General features: G+C 31.8%; 1 protein-coding gene across 1 annotated transcript; it reads right to left on the bottom strand.

Annotated features, from left to right (window-relative positions):
* Positions 1–3,346: 3,346 nt before the first annotated feature.
* LOC145009154 (transmembrane 9 superfamily member 3-like) lies at positions 3,347–7,662 on the bottom strand. Its single transcript, XM_078967824.1, has 7 exons — positions 7,244–7,662; positions 6,506–6,546; positions 5,821–6,397; positions 5,278–5,415; positions 4,936–5,092; positions 4,254–4,738; positions 3,347–3,748 (listed from the first exon to the last, which is right to left on the bottom strand). The coding sequence occupies exons 1-7, from the start codon at positions 7,402–7,404 to the stop codon at positions 3,529–3,531; spliced, it is 1,779 nt and encodes a 592-aa protein (XP_078823950.1). The 5' UTR covers positions 7,405–7,662; the 3' UTR covers positions 3,347–3,528.
* Positions 7,663–16,943: the final 9,281 nt, after the last annotated feature.

The following is a 16,943-nucleotide window of genomic DNA, read 5'->3' as shown; positions in this document are numbered from 1 at the left end:
ACATAATAAGATAGTTAGTGTAGCTCACTCTCTTGATAACTTGAAACACTTTAGTTTCAATAGCTAAATGAACCTCCTACTTTTTTCACACCTACACACCAATTGTAACATTTACTTGTGCACAACTATACTTTCAAATATACTTATCTTTGTATTACTTTAACTTTTCTTTGATTATAGCGTTCTGTTCGGGACTTGCTTTTACCACCTTAAACTCCATATTTTTCAAAACTTAATTGTATGTGGATATATCAGTTCCTTATCTTTAAAAGTAGTACTCACACACCTTCATACGATTTTTCTACGATTTATGGCGAATTTTACAAAACTGTCTCGCATAACAGTTTATTTCGGATCAATCTGGGTAAATGGTCATTTTTACCCTAGCTAGAGGCATTTCTTGATTTTGGTCAAAACTAATGAAGTATAGAGGACTCAAATACAAAACTTTGTGAACTTATTTTGACCAAAAAGGGTTTTCCATGACCGAGATATGATCTTTCAAAGACAAGAGCAAAACAATGGGTTTTTCAGAAAAGTAAAAGTAGGGTTAGAGTTCAATCCACTCAACCCATTAAGTACCACATTCAATTAAGACCTTACAGGTCTATAACACATCATCCCTAGGTACTATAAGAATTTCACAATCAATGAGGGAGATATCATACTTACGTCGTTGAGATTGAGAGCTTCATACAAGCCTTGCACCTATGACGATTTCGACAACGATCTAAAAACTCTGTCCATGATCAATGATCTATAACTCAATCTCCAAACCTTGAGATAAAAAATCACCAACAGTCAAAACTTCAATACATGTCTTGAGAAGCTTCCCTCCAAATTTCTCGACGATCCAACGGTTTGGTCTCCAAGGATCGTCCAATTACTGCAGAAATGTCTTCAAAAACGAGAATTCCTAGCAATATGGTTATTAGGGTTACGTTGTGTTTAAGCCTTACGGGTTAAGTAGGTTATCAAATTTGGCCCTAAGGCCCCAATTCAACCCAAAACCTTTTCCATTAAATCCTTAAGTTTGAAATAATAACCCAATTAACCCTTTTTTGCTATATTCTTACTTTTAAGTCCCCAACTCTCATTTTGGTTCCTCATATTTCCAACTATTATCGATTTGACTTTCACGTAATTATAATTTCATTCCATGTCCCCCATACTTAGTCTTGAACTATAAAATTAACTATTAAAATTTGAAGATACAAATTTATAACCTCACACTTTAATTTTATGACCCATAATTATAATCATTTAAATTAAATGGCAATTTGGGGTGTTACAGCACGACTTATACATAGAAAATGTACATAAAAGCACAAAAACATTTAAAAAAAGATTACATCGCAACATAGACAAACTCGAATATAATATGTTTTTTTAAGTTAACGAATGAATTTTATTATAAGACCCGACTCATACGTATAAAAACGTACTTAAAATTTAGCACAAATTTGTAACAAGAAAATAATAACGAAACATAGAAAAATTCGAATATAATACGCTTTTAAGTTAACAAAAAAAACTATTATATGTGATCTGATCTCAGACGTATGCAACATACATAAAATTAAGCATTAAAATAAAAAATAAAAAAAAAACATCAAAACGTAGACAAACTCGATTTTAAACAGACACGTATTTAAAAAGACAAGTATGGGTTTTTTTAAAATAATAATAATAATGAACGAAGGTTCTAAATTCACGTCGAAACCTTAACCACCTTGAGTTTATATCGACACATATATAAAAGTAAGCATGGAAAAAAGTAGTTTTTTTTATGTTAAGAAACGAAATTTATTAAGAAAAATCAAACTATATATACTACGAGGACTAATTCGAAAATTTAGAAAAATGGAGGGGTGAAAAATGTTTTAAAGTTCGAAATGAATGGATTAAAGTGACATTCTAAAAAGTAGAGGGATAAAAAAGCTACAAAGTCATAAACATAAAATATAAAAAAATTACATAAATGATCCTTATGATTTACACATAGTCACAAACTTAATCTCTACTACTTAAAAATACCAAATTACTCTTGTATTAACAGATAAATAAAAGGACAATTCATGCAGGTTTTAGAAACCAATCCAAAAAAAATTATAATGATTGAGGTAGTGACTTTTAATAAATCATCCAAACTTTTGTCTAAATATAAGTTTGTATTTGTGAGGATATAAGTAAAAGGTATATACAATGTACGGTCATGTTTATGCGATATTCCTAGTGGCTTGGAGGTCTCTATGTTTTATGGAATACCCAAGTTCGATTCGTTGCTATTTGTTTTTTGTTTTACTTCTCAACTCACAAATACGCTATTATAAATATTTTACCCTCCGACTTTTATTAGTTTATTTTCATAGACCCAAAATATTTTTCTTAACTCACAATTACACCATAGCGGTCCTAGCTTTCAGATTTTACAATTATGATCCTTTAAAAAAAAAATTGAATATTGTTAATGCGGGAAGTTCAAGTTTGACCCAACAACCTGTCTAGCAGCAACAACAACGACAATAATAAATATATGTTTATGAAAATGGTGAATTTTATACCTATTTAACATTGTTTACCAAAGTAGATATACGATAAAATCTTATAGGAAATAGAAAAGTTTTAAAGAAAATTAGGGCATGTAATTTGATGAAGCATATGAACTATAATTTTATTCATCTCAAGCACCCGAACACAAATATCATCAAATCTTTTTTCAATCTAAAGAAACTAATGAAACCTTTATTAATATCAACAGAATTTCATTAATTTATCTATGTAGCATTTTACTTTCATTTCTCTATTACAACACTTTCTTTTGAAAAAAAAAAATCCATAAGAAAACAATTTTCATTGCTAAAAGCCTAAGCCTACATAATTTTTTAAAATATAATGTTCTAAAATGAAAAATACATGAAAATACAACCATATATAAATAGAGCTTGCCTTTATTTATGGCCAAGACTTGTGGCAATAGATTAAAACATGCAATAAAGCACCGACTCGACTCCAAAAGACATAATCTCATTCTTTCATCTTCAAAAAAATGGTCTTAAAATTTTTATCCAGTATTCTTGTTAAACTCAATGGAACCATCTAAGCTTTCTAACTTTATTTTTTATAATAATAAAAAAAAATCATATCTTTTATATAGACTATATCCCATCTTGTTACGTCAAAAAAAAAATTGCAGTTTTTGTCTCATTTATATCAGGATCAGTATCAGCCTAAGCCCAATTATATAAAACACAGTATAACAACCACATACACTACAATCAGCCTAAGCCCAATTATATAAAACACAGTATAACAACCACATACACTACAACGTATATCGAAATCATAAGAAACAATATCCAACTAAAATATGGCTATAAATTGAAAGTTGTCAAACATGTCGGCTTTTCAAGATTTAGAAATATAGGAAAAATTGAACTCCATACAACGCTCTCCTACAACATAAGCTTTTTTTTGTATCCATACAAATTCTAACATATATATTTTTTTTTGTTTTGTTTTGTTTTCTTACTCACACTTAATGGAACGGTATATATGTCGAACAAAGAAGAGTGAAGCACGAAAACCTATCATCCCAAGCATCAAAAAGAAGCCGTAGCAAATGCATGCCATGTACCCGAAGAAAAACGATGTTTGCATGAACCCCGTCATATCAGAACGCCCGTAGTAGTAATACAAGCAATACCCGTAGATGAAAAGCCCCGTTGATCCACCACAAACAAAAGACCTACACACCAACACTTTAATGCATGAAATAGCAATGTACTTTCAACTTTTATCTTAAAAAAATGAAAGTAAAATGCAATAATTAACTAATCAACAAAAGTAAGGTTGTATTTGGTGAGCCACAGCTAGCTTATAAGCTATTTTTTTAAAAGCTACTTAGACCAACTTTTTAGAAGCCTTTTAAAAAGTTTCCAAATATACCCCTTGATTATGAAAACACATTCTTTTAAATGTCATTTTATATCTTTCAGCTAACTTTTCAGCTAGTTTTACCAAACATCATTTTCTATGAGCTAGTTTTTTAGCTATCATTTATCTTTTTATTTAAGAGCTAGCTTTATAGCTGTCAGTCTGCTTTTCAGTTAGTTTTACCAAACATTATTTTTTATCAGCTAGTTTTTTTAGCTCTTGGCTAACATTTTAGCTATCAGCTAGCTTTTCAGCTAACATAGCCTAAGTTGCTATTTTTCGCATACAAAAAAAAGAAAAAGAAAAAGAAAAAATACCTCCACCACCATTCATGATCCTCGGCCGCCAGTTGAAAATACGTGAGCGCGATGGTGATAAACGCGGTGACAATCACGAGAATGATAAACACAATAAACAAAATACTGTAAATCGTGTAAATCCTATGACCCCAAACACTGGCAAAAATGTAATAAAGTTCAATATAAATGGCACTGAACGGAAGAAATCCAGCCATTGCCATTTGCGGGAGGCTGCCACGATACCATGGCAGTGGCGGAATCTCTCTCGGATATTTGGTGGTCCGGCAAGGTGCTTGGAACTCCACCTTGCTGTTTTTTCCGGCGATACCCCCCAACACCAACAATGGTGATGTGACTAAGGCCCATATAAGGGCAATTACGACAATTGTCCCGAAAGGTAAGGCGGCAGTGGCGGAGTATGCGATTGCCACCGTGTTCAGGAAGCAGAAGGTTAGGAAAAGGGGCCCACAAAACAGACTTCCAGTCAACAGCAAGTTTCGTACCTAAAAAGTATTTATGAAATTATAAATAAAAAAGGTCAAGATTGTCATTTTGACATATAGCCATTTTTCAAGATTCAAGAATGGGAAGTCTTATGCTAAACAAAACTGGTAACTGGACAGTTATTTGAAGATTAATCAATCTTTATGAAAAGGGTAAAGGGTATTTATGGAATTAAGAAAGAAAAGGAGATACCCACCCAATTTGTTCCTTCAAGCTGACAATAGAAAGAGGAAGCTGTATAGCCAGCAATTCCAGATGTGAGGGCATATATGACAACCAATGCAGTGAAAAGAGCTCCTCTGTTGTATGGATAAAACACACCAACTAGTGCAAGTATGAAGATAAAGATTGTACTGCAAAAAAATTCAACAACAAAAAGACATAAATGCCCTTCTCATCTCATCATCAAACATAGCCCTAGAATGGGACAATTTGAAATTTTTTCTACACCCAAAAGGTGGAATAGAAGTAGGACAAAGACTTTCTCCTAGATCTCTCGTACTGGAAAAGACTTAAATGCCCTCCTCATCGGACTTACAGTGCAAATAGTTGGGTCCCAGAACCAAGGGCAGCAGCAAATAAAGATTTGAATTTTGGGTATCTGAAGACATCACCATGTATGTATTTCCATCCAGTTTCTTCTTGATCCTCAGCTGTTTCCTCATCATGAGCATACCTTTCATGTGTATAAAAAACAAGTTGTCATAATACAAGAATTAAATATAATTACATTCAAAATATTGTGTTCAATCGATTGTTCTCAAGACAAGAGGGTAAATTGGCCATTTACTCTCATTCAGACAGTTCATTCAGTCCAAAAAAGAAAGTCTTCGCTTATATAAGCTTTTACTCAAGACAGACATGATTAACATTTACACATTCAGATTCAGATATTACTCCTACACAAAAGGGCATAATGGTCATTCACTCGCATTCAGATGGTTCGTTCAATCCAAAAAAGAAAAAAGTCTTTGCTTGAACAAGCTTTTACTCTAGACAGACATCTTTATACATTCAACAATTTCTCATACACAAAAGGGTAAAACGGTCATTTTCTCTCGTTCCAAAAAAAAGGACTTACTTGACAAAATCATTCTTGAGAACCCGCATGAGAATAGTGGCAAGAAAACCGGTTAAAAGAAGCACTGTGACACAAGAATTAATGATTGAAAACCAATGAATTTCCAAATGATGTGGCAATGAAGAATTTTGTGAGTACTTCTCCATCCTCTTATCAAAAGGAATATTAGTTTCCTTCCATCGAACAGTATACATAAAGTCAACATTGACTTCTTTGTCTTCAGTAACATCCACAAGAGCACTAGGGTCAGTTCTGACATTAACCTCAATAACACGATCCTTGTTGTAAAGCACCTCAAATTGTAGATGCTTAAAGAGGTAGTATTTTAGCTCATTTAACTCGGTTTTTTCATATTTCCCAATGAAACCCCATAGTGGCAAATCATCAAAGTACATTTGGAAGTAGTAGTCTTTTGAAATGGCTTTACGGAATTTGTTGACTTCTTGTTTTGTTAGTTGTTTAGTGCAAATGAATTCAGAGTCTTTGTCAACCAAGAAATCGAGTTTGTATGGAGCACTAACTAATCGGTCTCCATTTAAGACTTCTCCAAGTGCTTCCTTTTTCTCTTTCAAATCACCTGTTGATGTTTACACCATATGGTTAATGGGAGAAAATTGAAATCTTTTTTCCCACCCAAAAAGATGGGTTATGGGATAGGGATTAAGGGAGAAAGAACAAATCAAACCTGGTAAGCAGAAGGGTAGATCAAAATAGCGGTATGTTTCACTGAAATTGAAAATAGAGACATTCATTAGCTGTAGTTTTGTAATCAGTAGCATAGATATAAAGCGTATGTAACACATATGCAAAGGGATGAATCTTTAAAAAAAGGAAGAGATAAAGATTAAAGGTTCACTTTTCTAAATGGGCAACTAGAAAGGAAGTCAACCTATCCTATTTCAAGAGGGTCTATATGTACCTTTCATGTCTTCTAAGACCTATAGACATTGGTTTTCCATCAAACAACACGATTAAATGATAAAAGCATTGGAATGAAAGCTGAACGATGAGCTTCAGTTTTAGGTAGATCTGAAGTGTAAAAATTTGAATAAGAGATTTTACTTTGTATGAAAGCTGAGCGATGAGCTTCAGTTTTAGGTAGATCAGAATCGAAATCATTAGAGTTTTCTTTTAGCAATTCTTTGATTGCTATTTCAATCTATCGGGTTTTAAGAACATTTAACTGATTACTGTGACATACTCTAAACACATATCCAAACACCACAAAGTTCAACCGCCTGGACAAACAGAGTTGCACCAATTATCGCTAAAGAAGCACTAAAAGAAAAACAAAAGTTCCCAGACCAAGAAACCTAATTCAATCATAACATCGAGCCCAAAATGACGCAATTCTGTTCACCTTATCGGAAAGAAACCCCCAAGAAAACCAGCAATTACGTTCACAAAAGAGATCTGATAGTACCTTGGATTCTGGAAAGGGCCAACCTTGTTGGCGTAGAGAGGAACAACGTCTCCATTTTTGTATTTGTGATTTGAAGCATCGGATGTGACTGCTCCCATTACACTGCAAATCACGAACAATGCTAGCACCAGCCATTTGTAAATCTGTGGTTTCACCATCATCTTCACATATATGAAGAAATGTGTATGGGATATGAACAAGATCGGAGAGAGGGAGATGTATAGATCTAGATCTCACACTCTCTTCTCTGTGATGGTAATGCGAGAAGAAACTCGATCCCCAAAAGGAGGACTTACATTTAAAGCATTTTGTGTTTGCTTAAAAATGATGTTTACGTATAAAATGACTCAAAGTAGTCTATGCCGACTGCCTAACCATGTCTTGGTTGATTTCCACCCGATCTAAATCCCAGATCTGAAAAACAAAATTTTAAAATAAAGAAAGTGTAATTCACTAAAATAATCAAGATGGGACGTATCAATCACTATTCACCATTATTCATTCACAAATATCATAAAATTTTGACATATTAAATGTATCTATTGATATTTTGAAGGATGGTGATCAAAATAACCAATTTTTCCTAAATATTAAAAAAAAAAATCTATGTGGAATGAAGGTTGAGTTTCAACACTATGCTCAGTGAATTACTTTTATACGATCTACTAAGGTTGTAAAAAACGTTAGACGTTACCTAGTTGATGGACTGAGTTCAAGGAATTAATCGACTAAGCAGAGATTAACCAATAACCATTAATTGCTAATTTGTTGAATTTTAAAAAATTAATATGATTAATACAATACTAATTATTCATCAAATAATTTCTATCGAGATAGAACTTCTCAAAATATTAAAATTTCTTAGTTTTTTATTGTTTCACTCGGTGTTTATGCATGGATTAATCGTTAGGTGTCCTCTAATCAGTCGAGTAGCACTTAGTGATTAATCGGAACCTAGTCGGGATTTTTACAACACTGCGATTTACTATTAATCTCCTTAACTGTTAATTGGTATTATGTGGAAATTAAATAGCTATTTACTAAACTTATTTGGGGGGGGGGGGGGGGGGGGGGGTTAGATTACCCCCTCTTTATTGCACGTATGGTAAATAGGGCGCCATTCTCATTTAACCCTCGTTACTAAAATGTAGGTTCCTTCCTTCAAGAGGTAGTCAATTAATGAAAATGTAATACTTATTCCAGGTAAATAATTCATTTATGTTTTATTGGCAATTAAAGAAGTAAAATGTGGATTTTATGATGGCCACGACGTGGTGGAGAGTACACCACGACGTAGGCATGGCCAAAGGAAACGCTCATCATTTGTACGCACAATGATGTGTATCTGGCCACGACGTGGTGGCTGCCAATGTGTAAACCCTATTTTTCCATGTTTTATGCCTTATTTAAGGGATGTGGTAGTTAGGGTTCTCACATCCTTAGCCTCCATCACCTCCCTTTCAACCTAAAAAAAGCCCTAACATCCATTGTTGACCTTGTAAGATTTTTGTGGTGGTTTTAGTCCCTTGAAGGAAAAGAAGAAGATGTTTTGGTGCATTGTTCCAGCAAGCAAATCCCTTCCTCGTCATCTTGTGCTGTTTATGGTCCCTTGTAAATCCTCAAGCTTCTACCTTTTGTGTTTAAGCATGATAGATCTAGGTTTTTGTCCATTATCCCCCATGTTTAAGGGGGTTTGAGTTTTTTGATTCCATAAAGTTGGCAACTTTATGGGTCATTAAGGTTTCTTTGTGGTCTCTTGTCCCAGATCTAGAGAGAGTTATTGAGCTTTGGGTTTCATGCATGAGATCTTGATCTCATTTTTACCATTTTGACCTAACTTAAGCTCAAGACATGCATTGGACATGCATGTCTATAAAACAATGATTTTTATGGAGTATTAAGAGTAAAAAAGCCTTATGGAAAGTATGAATGAGTGACTTGAAGGATTAAGAGCTTAATGCATTAAGGTGATCTGAGCAGCTTCCACAACATGGCGAGTTGGTCACTGTGACATCCCCATTTTCACGGCCAGAAAAGATCGATTTGTTTATGCTTTGTTTAAAAAATCAGAGTAACATTTCAAAAAAAAGTGTTGCGGGATTTGTTCCTAAAATAAAATATGATAATGATTTATCAAAGCATTTCCGAATAATTGTATTTCATTATATTAAAACATCGATGTCATGTTCGATACATATCAAAATCATAAACAGAACATTTTAAGGCTTATAACATTTATCTACTGGCCTATAATCCGTAATCTCTCCTCTAAACATCACATTTATGCTCGTGTGCCACTACCTGTAATAAAAGAAACTAAGTAGGTCGGGCTTGGGAGCCTGGTGAGCACATATGGTTTTCAACCCACAATAAATAAGTTTATTAATTTCATCAACCAATAATAACCCAATTAGCCGTTCCCGTTATCCTCACTTTACATCCGTAAAAACACCTATCATAAGGGACCTAGCCTAATAATCATCATCGGGATAGACACTACTGCTAAGGGGGTTCATCGGCAATAAATGTCCTTAAGGCAAACATGAGGGGGATGGAGTACAACGGTGAACACGTCGTTCACAAACACCTACAGGTTGCGAGCCTGCTAGCGTTCCACTGGACTGTCTAGAAGAGTTAGTGGTCATCATCTATACTCCGCTAGATGACAGGATCAACATAAATATCAAGGCCTCTCATCATTTTATTTCATCACACCAACTATTACATCTACCTATGTTTTACCCAACACATTTTGTATATATAAGATACATATACAGTTCAAATCATTTAAAACATGTATAAAATCGTTCATCCAACATAGACAACAAGTATTCAGATAATATGTATACATAGCATGTAATTTATATAAAATACTTCATATTTATGTGTAATATGAAATTAACTATGCACTCACTTGTAAAGGTGGTGATCCCGAATTCAGACGGCCATACAAGAGTGTGTACGGCCAAGGTGTGTACGGCCAATGTAGTGTATGGCCATGGAGTGTATGGTCATACACTCATTAAAGAAGTATGCAAAAAGGGTTGTTTATGGACCTAACTAACATCCAGTAAGTGTTCATGGTCTTGTGTTGAAACATGGGGTGAGTTTGAGACCTATACATGCATTAAACTGAAGGGTTTTGAGCATTCTAACACTCCTAAGGTGTTCATGCAACCATAGAAACCTTGGATCTATGTTTGACTAAGATACATGCAAAAATGATTTTCCAAGGTTCATAATCCTATCTAGCATACATGGGAACTTTTAAACATAAAAGTTAGTAAGTAAACATACCTTGTAGTAGATTGGGATCCTTGAAAACCTTGTAAGCCTAGCACCACAAGTGTGATGTCTCAAATGTCTCACACAACACCAAATGCACTTGGAATAAACTTTGAGAGAAATGTCACACTTCTAAAATCGGCTTGCCCTCACTATTCTTTCTAGTGGCCGATTTTGGTGAGCATAAGCATCCTTATATAGTATGTTACAATTAGGGTTACACCATGTAAACCCTAATTATCATGACCTTTCATTTCCATGACCAATGGGTTCTATAACCACCATGAAGCATCCATGGAGCATCCTATGGGTTTTAGCCCAACTTGATAATCCATGAAGCATTAGCCCACTATACAAGTATGGATGATTTACACAATCAACCCATATATTTAATTAGCTACCTTTTGATCACTTAATTAATTCTAAATTAATTCTTGATCAATACTAATTAAATAATATTATTAATATATTGGAACTTATAATATATTAATAATCCATAAGTGTTATTTCTCTCATTTTAGTCTATCCAAATGCATGATGCCATGCAACCCAAATGGACCATGCCAAACCGGGTCAAGTACATACTAGAAATAATTATGGACTTAGACACCGTATCCAACGTAAACAAGGGTTTACAGCCATATGAAGTGTGTACATCCGTACACCCTTGGTGTTCATGTATTGGATGATAAATCAAGGCTAGGAATTAAGTGTTTCTCAAGCTTAACAAACAACTAGAATAGATACTCATACTTTTGAAGGCTTCTAAGGAGTCAAGGCTCAAGAACAAGTAGGTGTTCTTGGTGAAAATGAAGAATATTTGAAGATCTAACCAAAAGAAAAGATTTCATGAATGAAATCATGGATCTTCACTAGATAAAGTCATGCATCAACAATTCAATGGAAGGAATACTTACATCTTTGAAGATTAAGGTGTAAAACTTGATGATAGTTGAGAGAGAATCGATTGAGGCGAAAGTGTGAAAAGTGTGAGGAAATGAAGGAAAAACTTATATATATATATATATATATATATATATATATATATATATATATATATATATATATATATATATATATATATATATGTTTGGGTTCACGACCACCCTTGAGTGTACGGCCGTACACTCATGTGTATGGTCGTACACTCATGTGTACGACCATACACTCCTCTAAATGGAGTGTTTGGCCCGAATGCAATACGATGAACTTAAGTTAACTCATCTCTGAACCCAAACCTTGAATGTACTAGACTTAGAACACTCAAACAGACACTGAACAATGCTAAAAGATAGCAAAAACGAGTCTGACTGCGATTGAATTTTGAAAGACTGTACAAGATAGAAATTTCAGGTTGATACAGGGGGTCACAATGTGAGATATGATGGTCACGTCATGAGTATTAGTTGATCAACTTGACCGTATTTTTGAGTCTCGCGACGTGAGGTTTATGTCTCACGATGTAAGGACGACCTGATGGCTCAAAAATCTGATATTCTGGGTATTTAAAGTAATGAGAGGCTAGGGTTGCACATCCTCAGCCTCTTTCACCCTCTATGGCTTCTTGAACCCCTAAATTCGACCCTCTTTGAGATCCTTAGTGTTTTGCTAGTTTAAAGTAGAATAAAGAAAGAGAAGAAGCACCATTGTGAAGGGAGTTGCAAGGAAGCATCATTGTCATCAACTCTTCTCTTATTTGAACCATTATAAGTATCAAGACTCAAGCTTTATTTCATTTCATGGTTAGATCTAGGTTTTTGGTCCTATTTCCTTATGTTATAGCTTGTTGGAGTGAAGAAGATCCATAAAGTTAGAAACTTTTATGGATTCAATTGGTCTTTTGAGTCTTATATCATTGAGATCTGGAAGTTGGTAGAGTATTAGAAGCTTGCATGAGAACTTGAGGCCATATTTCTACTTTTGACCTTAAATGGTGTAGGGACATGCATGGTACATGCATGTCCATAAAGCAAGAATTTTTATGGACCATTAGGGTCCCCTTAAGCTTCTGTAATAATTGAAATTGAAGGCTGAACGGATTATGTCACACCCCCGGCCGACGGCTGAAATGCGGAGCTTGTGCGACGTCATTATGGTCTACAGTTATTGTTTACATTGAACAATACAAAATTATAACACAAATGTTATTTTTATATTACAAAATATATTACATATCATACTAAGCTTTTAGAATACAAGAAACCAAAAATTACAAGTAGTGCTTAATCAGGTAAGTACAATAGAGATGAAGAGTGCTTCGGCGATCCCATGAATGTTTCCCAAAAGATTGAAACGGCTGACTCTTATTTTCCTGAGAATACATGTGATTTAAAAATGTCAACATAAAGTTGTTTAGTTCATATGTTTTTATATTTGTATTAACGTACTTTTTATTCCAAAAATTATAGATAATTTATCATATATAAGTATTTTCAAACTTATATTATACGTGTACTTTATTTCTAGAAAAGTACTTGTTTTATTGTTTATAAGTATTTTCAAACTTATATTTTTATTTGCTTTAGGCGTGATTATTAATGTTTCATGAGTTCCCATAATTAACCTACTGACAAGTTATTGCCCCTCACGACGCTTCATCGAACATCATAGTGTTTAGACAGTTATCACTCGTGACTTGACCGTCGATGGTTGTAGTTAGCAACTGCAGGTGGGATGTCAACCCGTATAGATCTATATATAATTCTTCCGCTCACTTAATATTTAAAGATTATAGGTATGAGACTTTGCTAAGTATTACACGTAGGTGATGAATGTGTCTCATGTAAACGGAGTGAGCATAATAACCGAAAAACCGAACCATAACCAAATTAACCGATATAACCGAACCATAATAACCGAACCGTTTTAAAAACCGTTGGTTCGGTTTCTAATTTTTGTTAACTGATAACAAACGGTTCGATTACGGTTTTATAGGTTAACTGAACCATTATTAACCGAAATGCTAACTTTATATTTTAATGCATAAAAATTATGGATTATATATAAAATAATATAGTCAAACTTATTTAAAACTCATTAAATTTCCAAAATATAATTAATTAATCTTCACTTATCAAGAGATCAACATGCAATCAAACCATAAAAGGATGATCATGTAGATTATGCAGACACACACAATTTTTCAATCATGCATTGAGTTATATTATTGATTAATGCTGTAATTCCTAATCGGCAAATTCTATAATTTGTAAACATTATTCACAATTAATTTAATCTTCACACTCATAATCCTCATCGGAGGATTCTCACACCGTTAATCCTAGTCAAAGATTGTTTTAACTTTATAGTTCTATTCGAATGATTTTATTAATTTATAATCAAAACTCTTAGGTAAGTTAAGTTTTTAGTTCTTCTTCACTTTATGATATATTAAGAATGTATTTTTTCTAAAAAAATTACTTTTTTTATTTACTGTTTTTACTTAATCATATTGAATGTATATAAGTGATTGTTTTTTTTATCCAGATAACACGTAATATAAATGTTTAGCTATTTTATTTTATACTTTTTGATTTAATCGCATTGAACATGTATGAATGTTTGACTTTATTTTAATGTTAATATCAATTATCAATACACGAATTTATTAATGTCAAATTTTTTAATTTTTTATATTTTTTATTGAATGTTTTTTATTTTGAATGTGAATATGTGTTATTTCACTATGAGTATCAAATGTACACATTTTATTCTATTACTATAAGCTAGGTTACACACATTGGTGCCAATGACTTTTTGTATTCTCTTTCCATTTTTTATGCCACTATACTTTCGCCATTTATATTATTTTGAACATTATGGCTAACCAATATTAACCATTAACCAAAATCGTTAACCGACAAAAACATTAACCATAACCAATATTAACCATATCCAATGGCTACCAAAATGCATTAACCAATCATAATGGTTATGGTTCGGTTTTGACCGATAACCGAACCAAACCGCCCCATACACACCCCTATGTAAACCCTTGAACGAGTAACACTAAAAGTTGTAGTATTTTAACTTTTCATGTTTATGTTTACCGGTTTATATTATATAGTTATATAAAGATTTTTATAATTATATCGTTAAATAATTTTGTAAAACTTAAATAGGCAGAGTAACAACAGTGTGTAATAATTTATTCATAGATTAATGGCAATGCATAATATAATTTTATATTATGTGGGCAGAGTAACGACAATGCATAATATAATTCATATTATGTGGGCAGAATAACAACAATACATATATAATTTTATATTATGTGGGTAGCATAACGATAATGTTTACTAAACTTAAACAACTATTTTAACGGTAAATTGTTATAACGATTATGTAACTAAATTATATAAAACGATATAAACAATTTACGATTTATATAAATAAATAATATAAAAACATGTATCATTCCCCGAAAAATGATAAAAAGTTTAAAATGGGGCCGTGAAACTCACCCTCATAGCGTGTTTTTATATTATGTGGGTAGCGTAACGATAGTGTTTACTAAACTTAAACAACTATTTTAACGGTATATAAGTGATATAAACAATTTACAATTTATATAAATAAATTATATAAAAACATGTATCCTTCCCCGAAAAATGATAATTTTTTTAAAATGGGGCAATGAAACTCACCATTGTAGCGTGTTTTTATTTTTGACGATAAACACCATGTGAAAGTGATCGGGGCTGGGGGGGGACCTTGAAGTGAAGAAATAACTCCAAGAAAATAGAGAAGGTTCAGTGAATATTTTATGAGACAATAAGCCAAATTCGAAATGTATAGAGGATTGCTTCTATTTATACTACTTTTCATGGTTATTATTATTGTGACGTGGTGTACGTAATTCTTCATGTAACGCCATATGCATGCCACTAAGGTACGTACACGAGAATTCTTATCCACCATGATACATGTTTACTTTAAACACACCTTCATCATATATATCTTACTTTAATATTCTTATTAATAGAATATTTATTTTAAAGTATCTAAAAGACTATATTTCTTACAATATATGTAACAGTCCAATCAAAATATCAATTTGAATATTATCAATACCTAATTAGATAAAACTGTGTGAAAAGTTAATTCATGAAATATATATATATATATATATATATATATATATATATATATATATATATATATATATATATATATATATATATATATATATATATATATATATATATATATATATGAAATCAAAAAACAAACATGCATGCTTTGAGCATGTCATCGGAAGGGATAAGAAAGTTAATCAAATGATTTATTTTAAAAGGGGTAGATGTTGATACAATTTGAAATGAGATATCATAAAGCTTCGAGATTATAAATCTTGATGCAAGAAATGTTGTAAAATTGGAGGATAAAAGAAATAGTTAGAAATTTATTATAGGTTTATCCAAAATTTAGAAAAAATAAAGATCACAAAAGGTTATTTCTCTTTCTCTTTTCATCATCCCTAATAAATAAGGATCTTTTTACAACATATCACATTCTTATTTATTTTATCATATGTAATTTTATGGTTATTTTACATTAATTTTTATTTCACATGTTATTTTATTTTTTATTTTTTTTTTCATTTCATTACGTTCCAAATAGTATTTAAATTTAAATGCAATAATAAATACATATCAATTTTATTAATGATCTTTCATTCTAATTTCAAAAATACTAAATTAAAAGTTCATTAATTTTCTTTATTTATTTATCTAAATTACTAGTGTATAACCCGTGAGAACCACGGTTATAAAAATAATTAAACTTTTATAATAAAATTTTAAAATTATTAATCAATTATATTAAATAAATTATTAATTAGGAAATTTTTTAGTTATATAAAATTATAATCATTGATTTAAATAAATATGTGAAATTATATCATTTTATAATTTGTATTAATTTTATATTAATGTTATTAATTTAATTTACTTAGAGAGAGAAATTTGAAATTTAAAATGAAAAATCCATAGGTTGACAAGTAGTATGTATTAATTAGGAGACATAATAAAGTGTCACACGACAAAAGAAAAATAGAATATACATTAATTAAGATGTCTAATAGGGTGACACATGTCATAAGGAGAATAAAACTATTATTTTATTAGAATAGGAAAATGAAGATTTGTTTAAATTTAAAAGAGAAAAAAACACTTTAATTTTTATAATTCAATATTTTCTCACTTTTCTTAGAAATTCAAAATTTTCAAATGTTTAGAATTTTGTATGTAGTTTTTCTTTTAAATAAACTTATGTAATATATGAATCTCACACCTAGTAAATAATATTAAGGCTTCAACTTATTGTTTAACCGGTTTGCCACAAACTATAAACCTAAAATAATAGAAAACCTTTTTGTTACTAATTAATTTAATACAATAATTTTTGCAATTTA

Source organism: Lactuca saligna, chromosome 8 (genome assembly GCF_052625555.1).
Source record: "Lactuca saligna cultivar CGN05327 chromosome 8, ASM5262555v1, whole genome shotgun sequence".
NCBI classification, from domain to species: Eukaryota; Viridiplantae; Streptophyta; class Magnoliopsida; order Asterales; family Asteraceae; genus Lactuca; species Lactuca saligna.
The sequence above is the reverse complement of the archived record's forward strand: the minus strand, read 5'-3'. Positions and strand labels throughout refer to the sequence as shown.

Bases quoted from the DNA above. Each gene is read 5' to 3' on its own strand.
- LOC145009154 (XM_078967824.1), bottom strand. From the start codon at position 7,404: ATGATGGTGAAACCACAGATTTACAAATGGCTGGTGCTAGCATTGTTC. The intron at 5,093-5,277 runs GTAAGTCCGATG...ATTTTTTTGCAG, and splicing joins GGGACCCAACTATTTGCACT to TACAATCTTTATCTTCATAC. The intron at 3,749-4,253 runs GTATTTTTTCTT...GTTGGTGTGTAG, and splicing joins GATCATGAATGGTGGTGGAG to GTCTTTTGTTTGTGGTGGAT.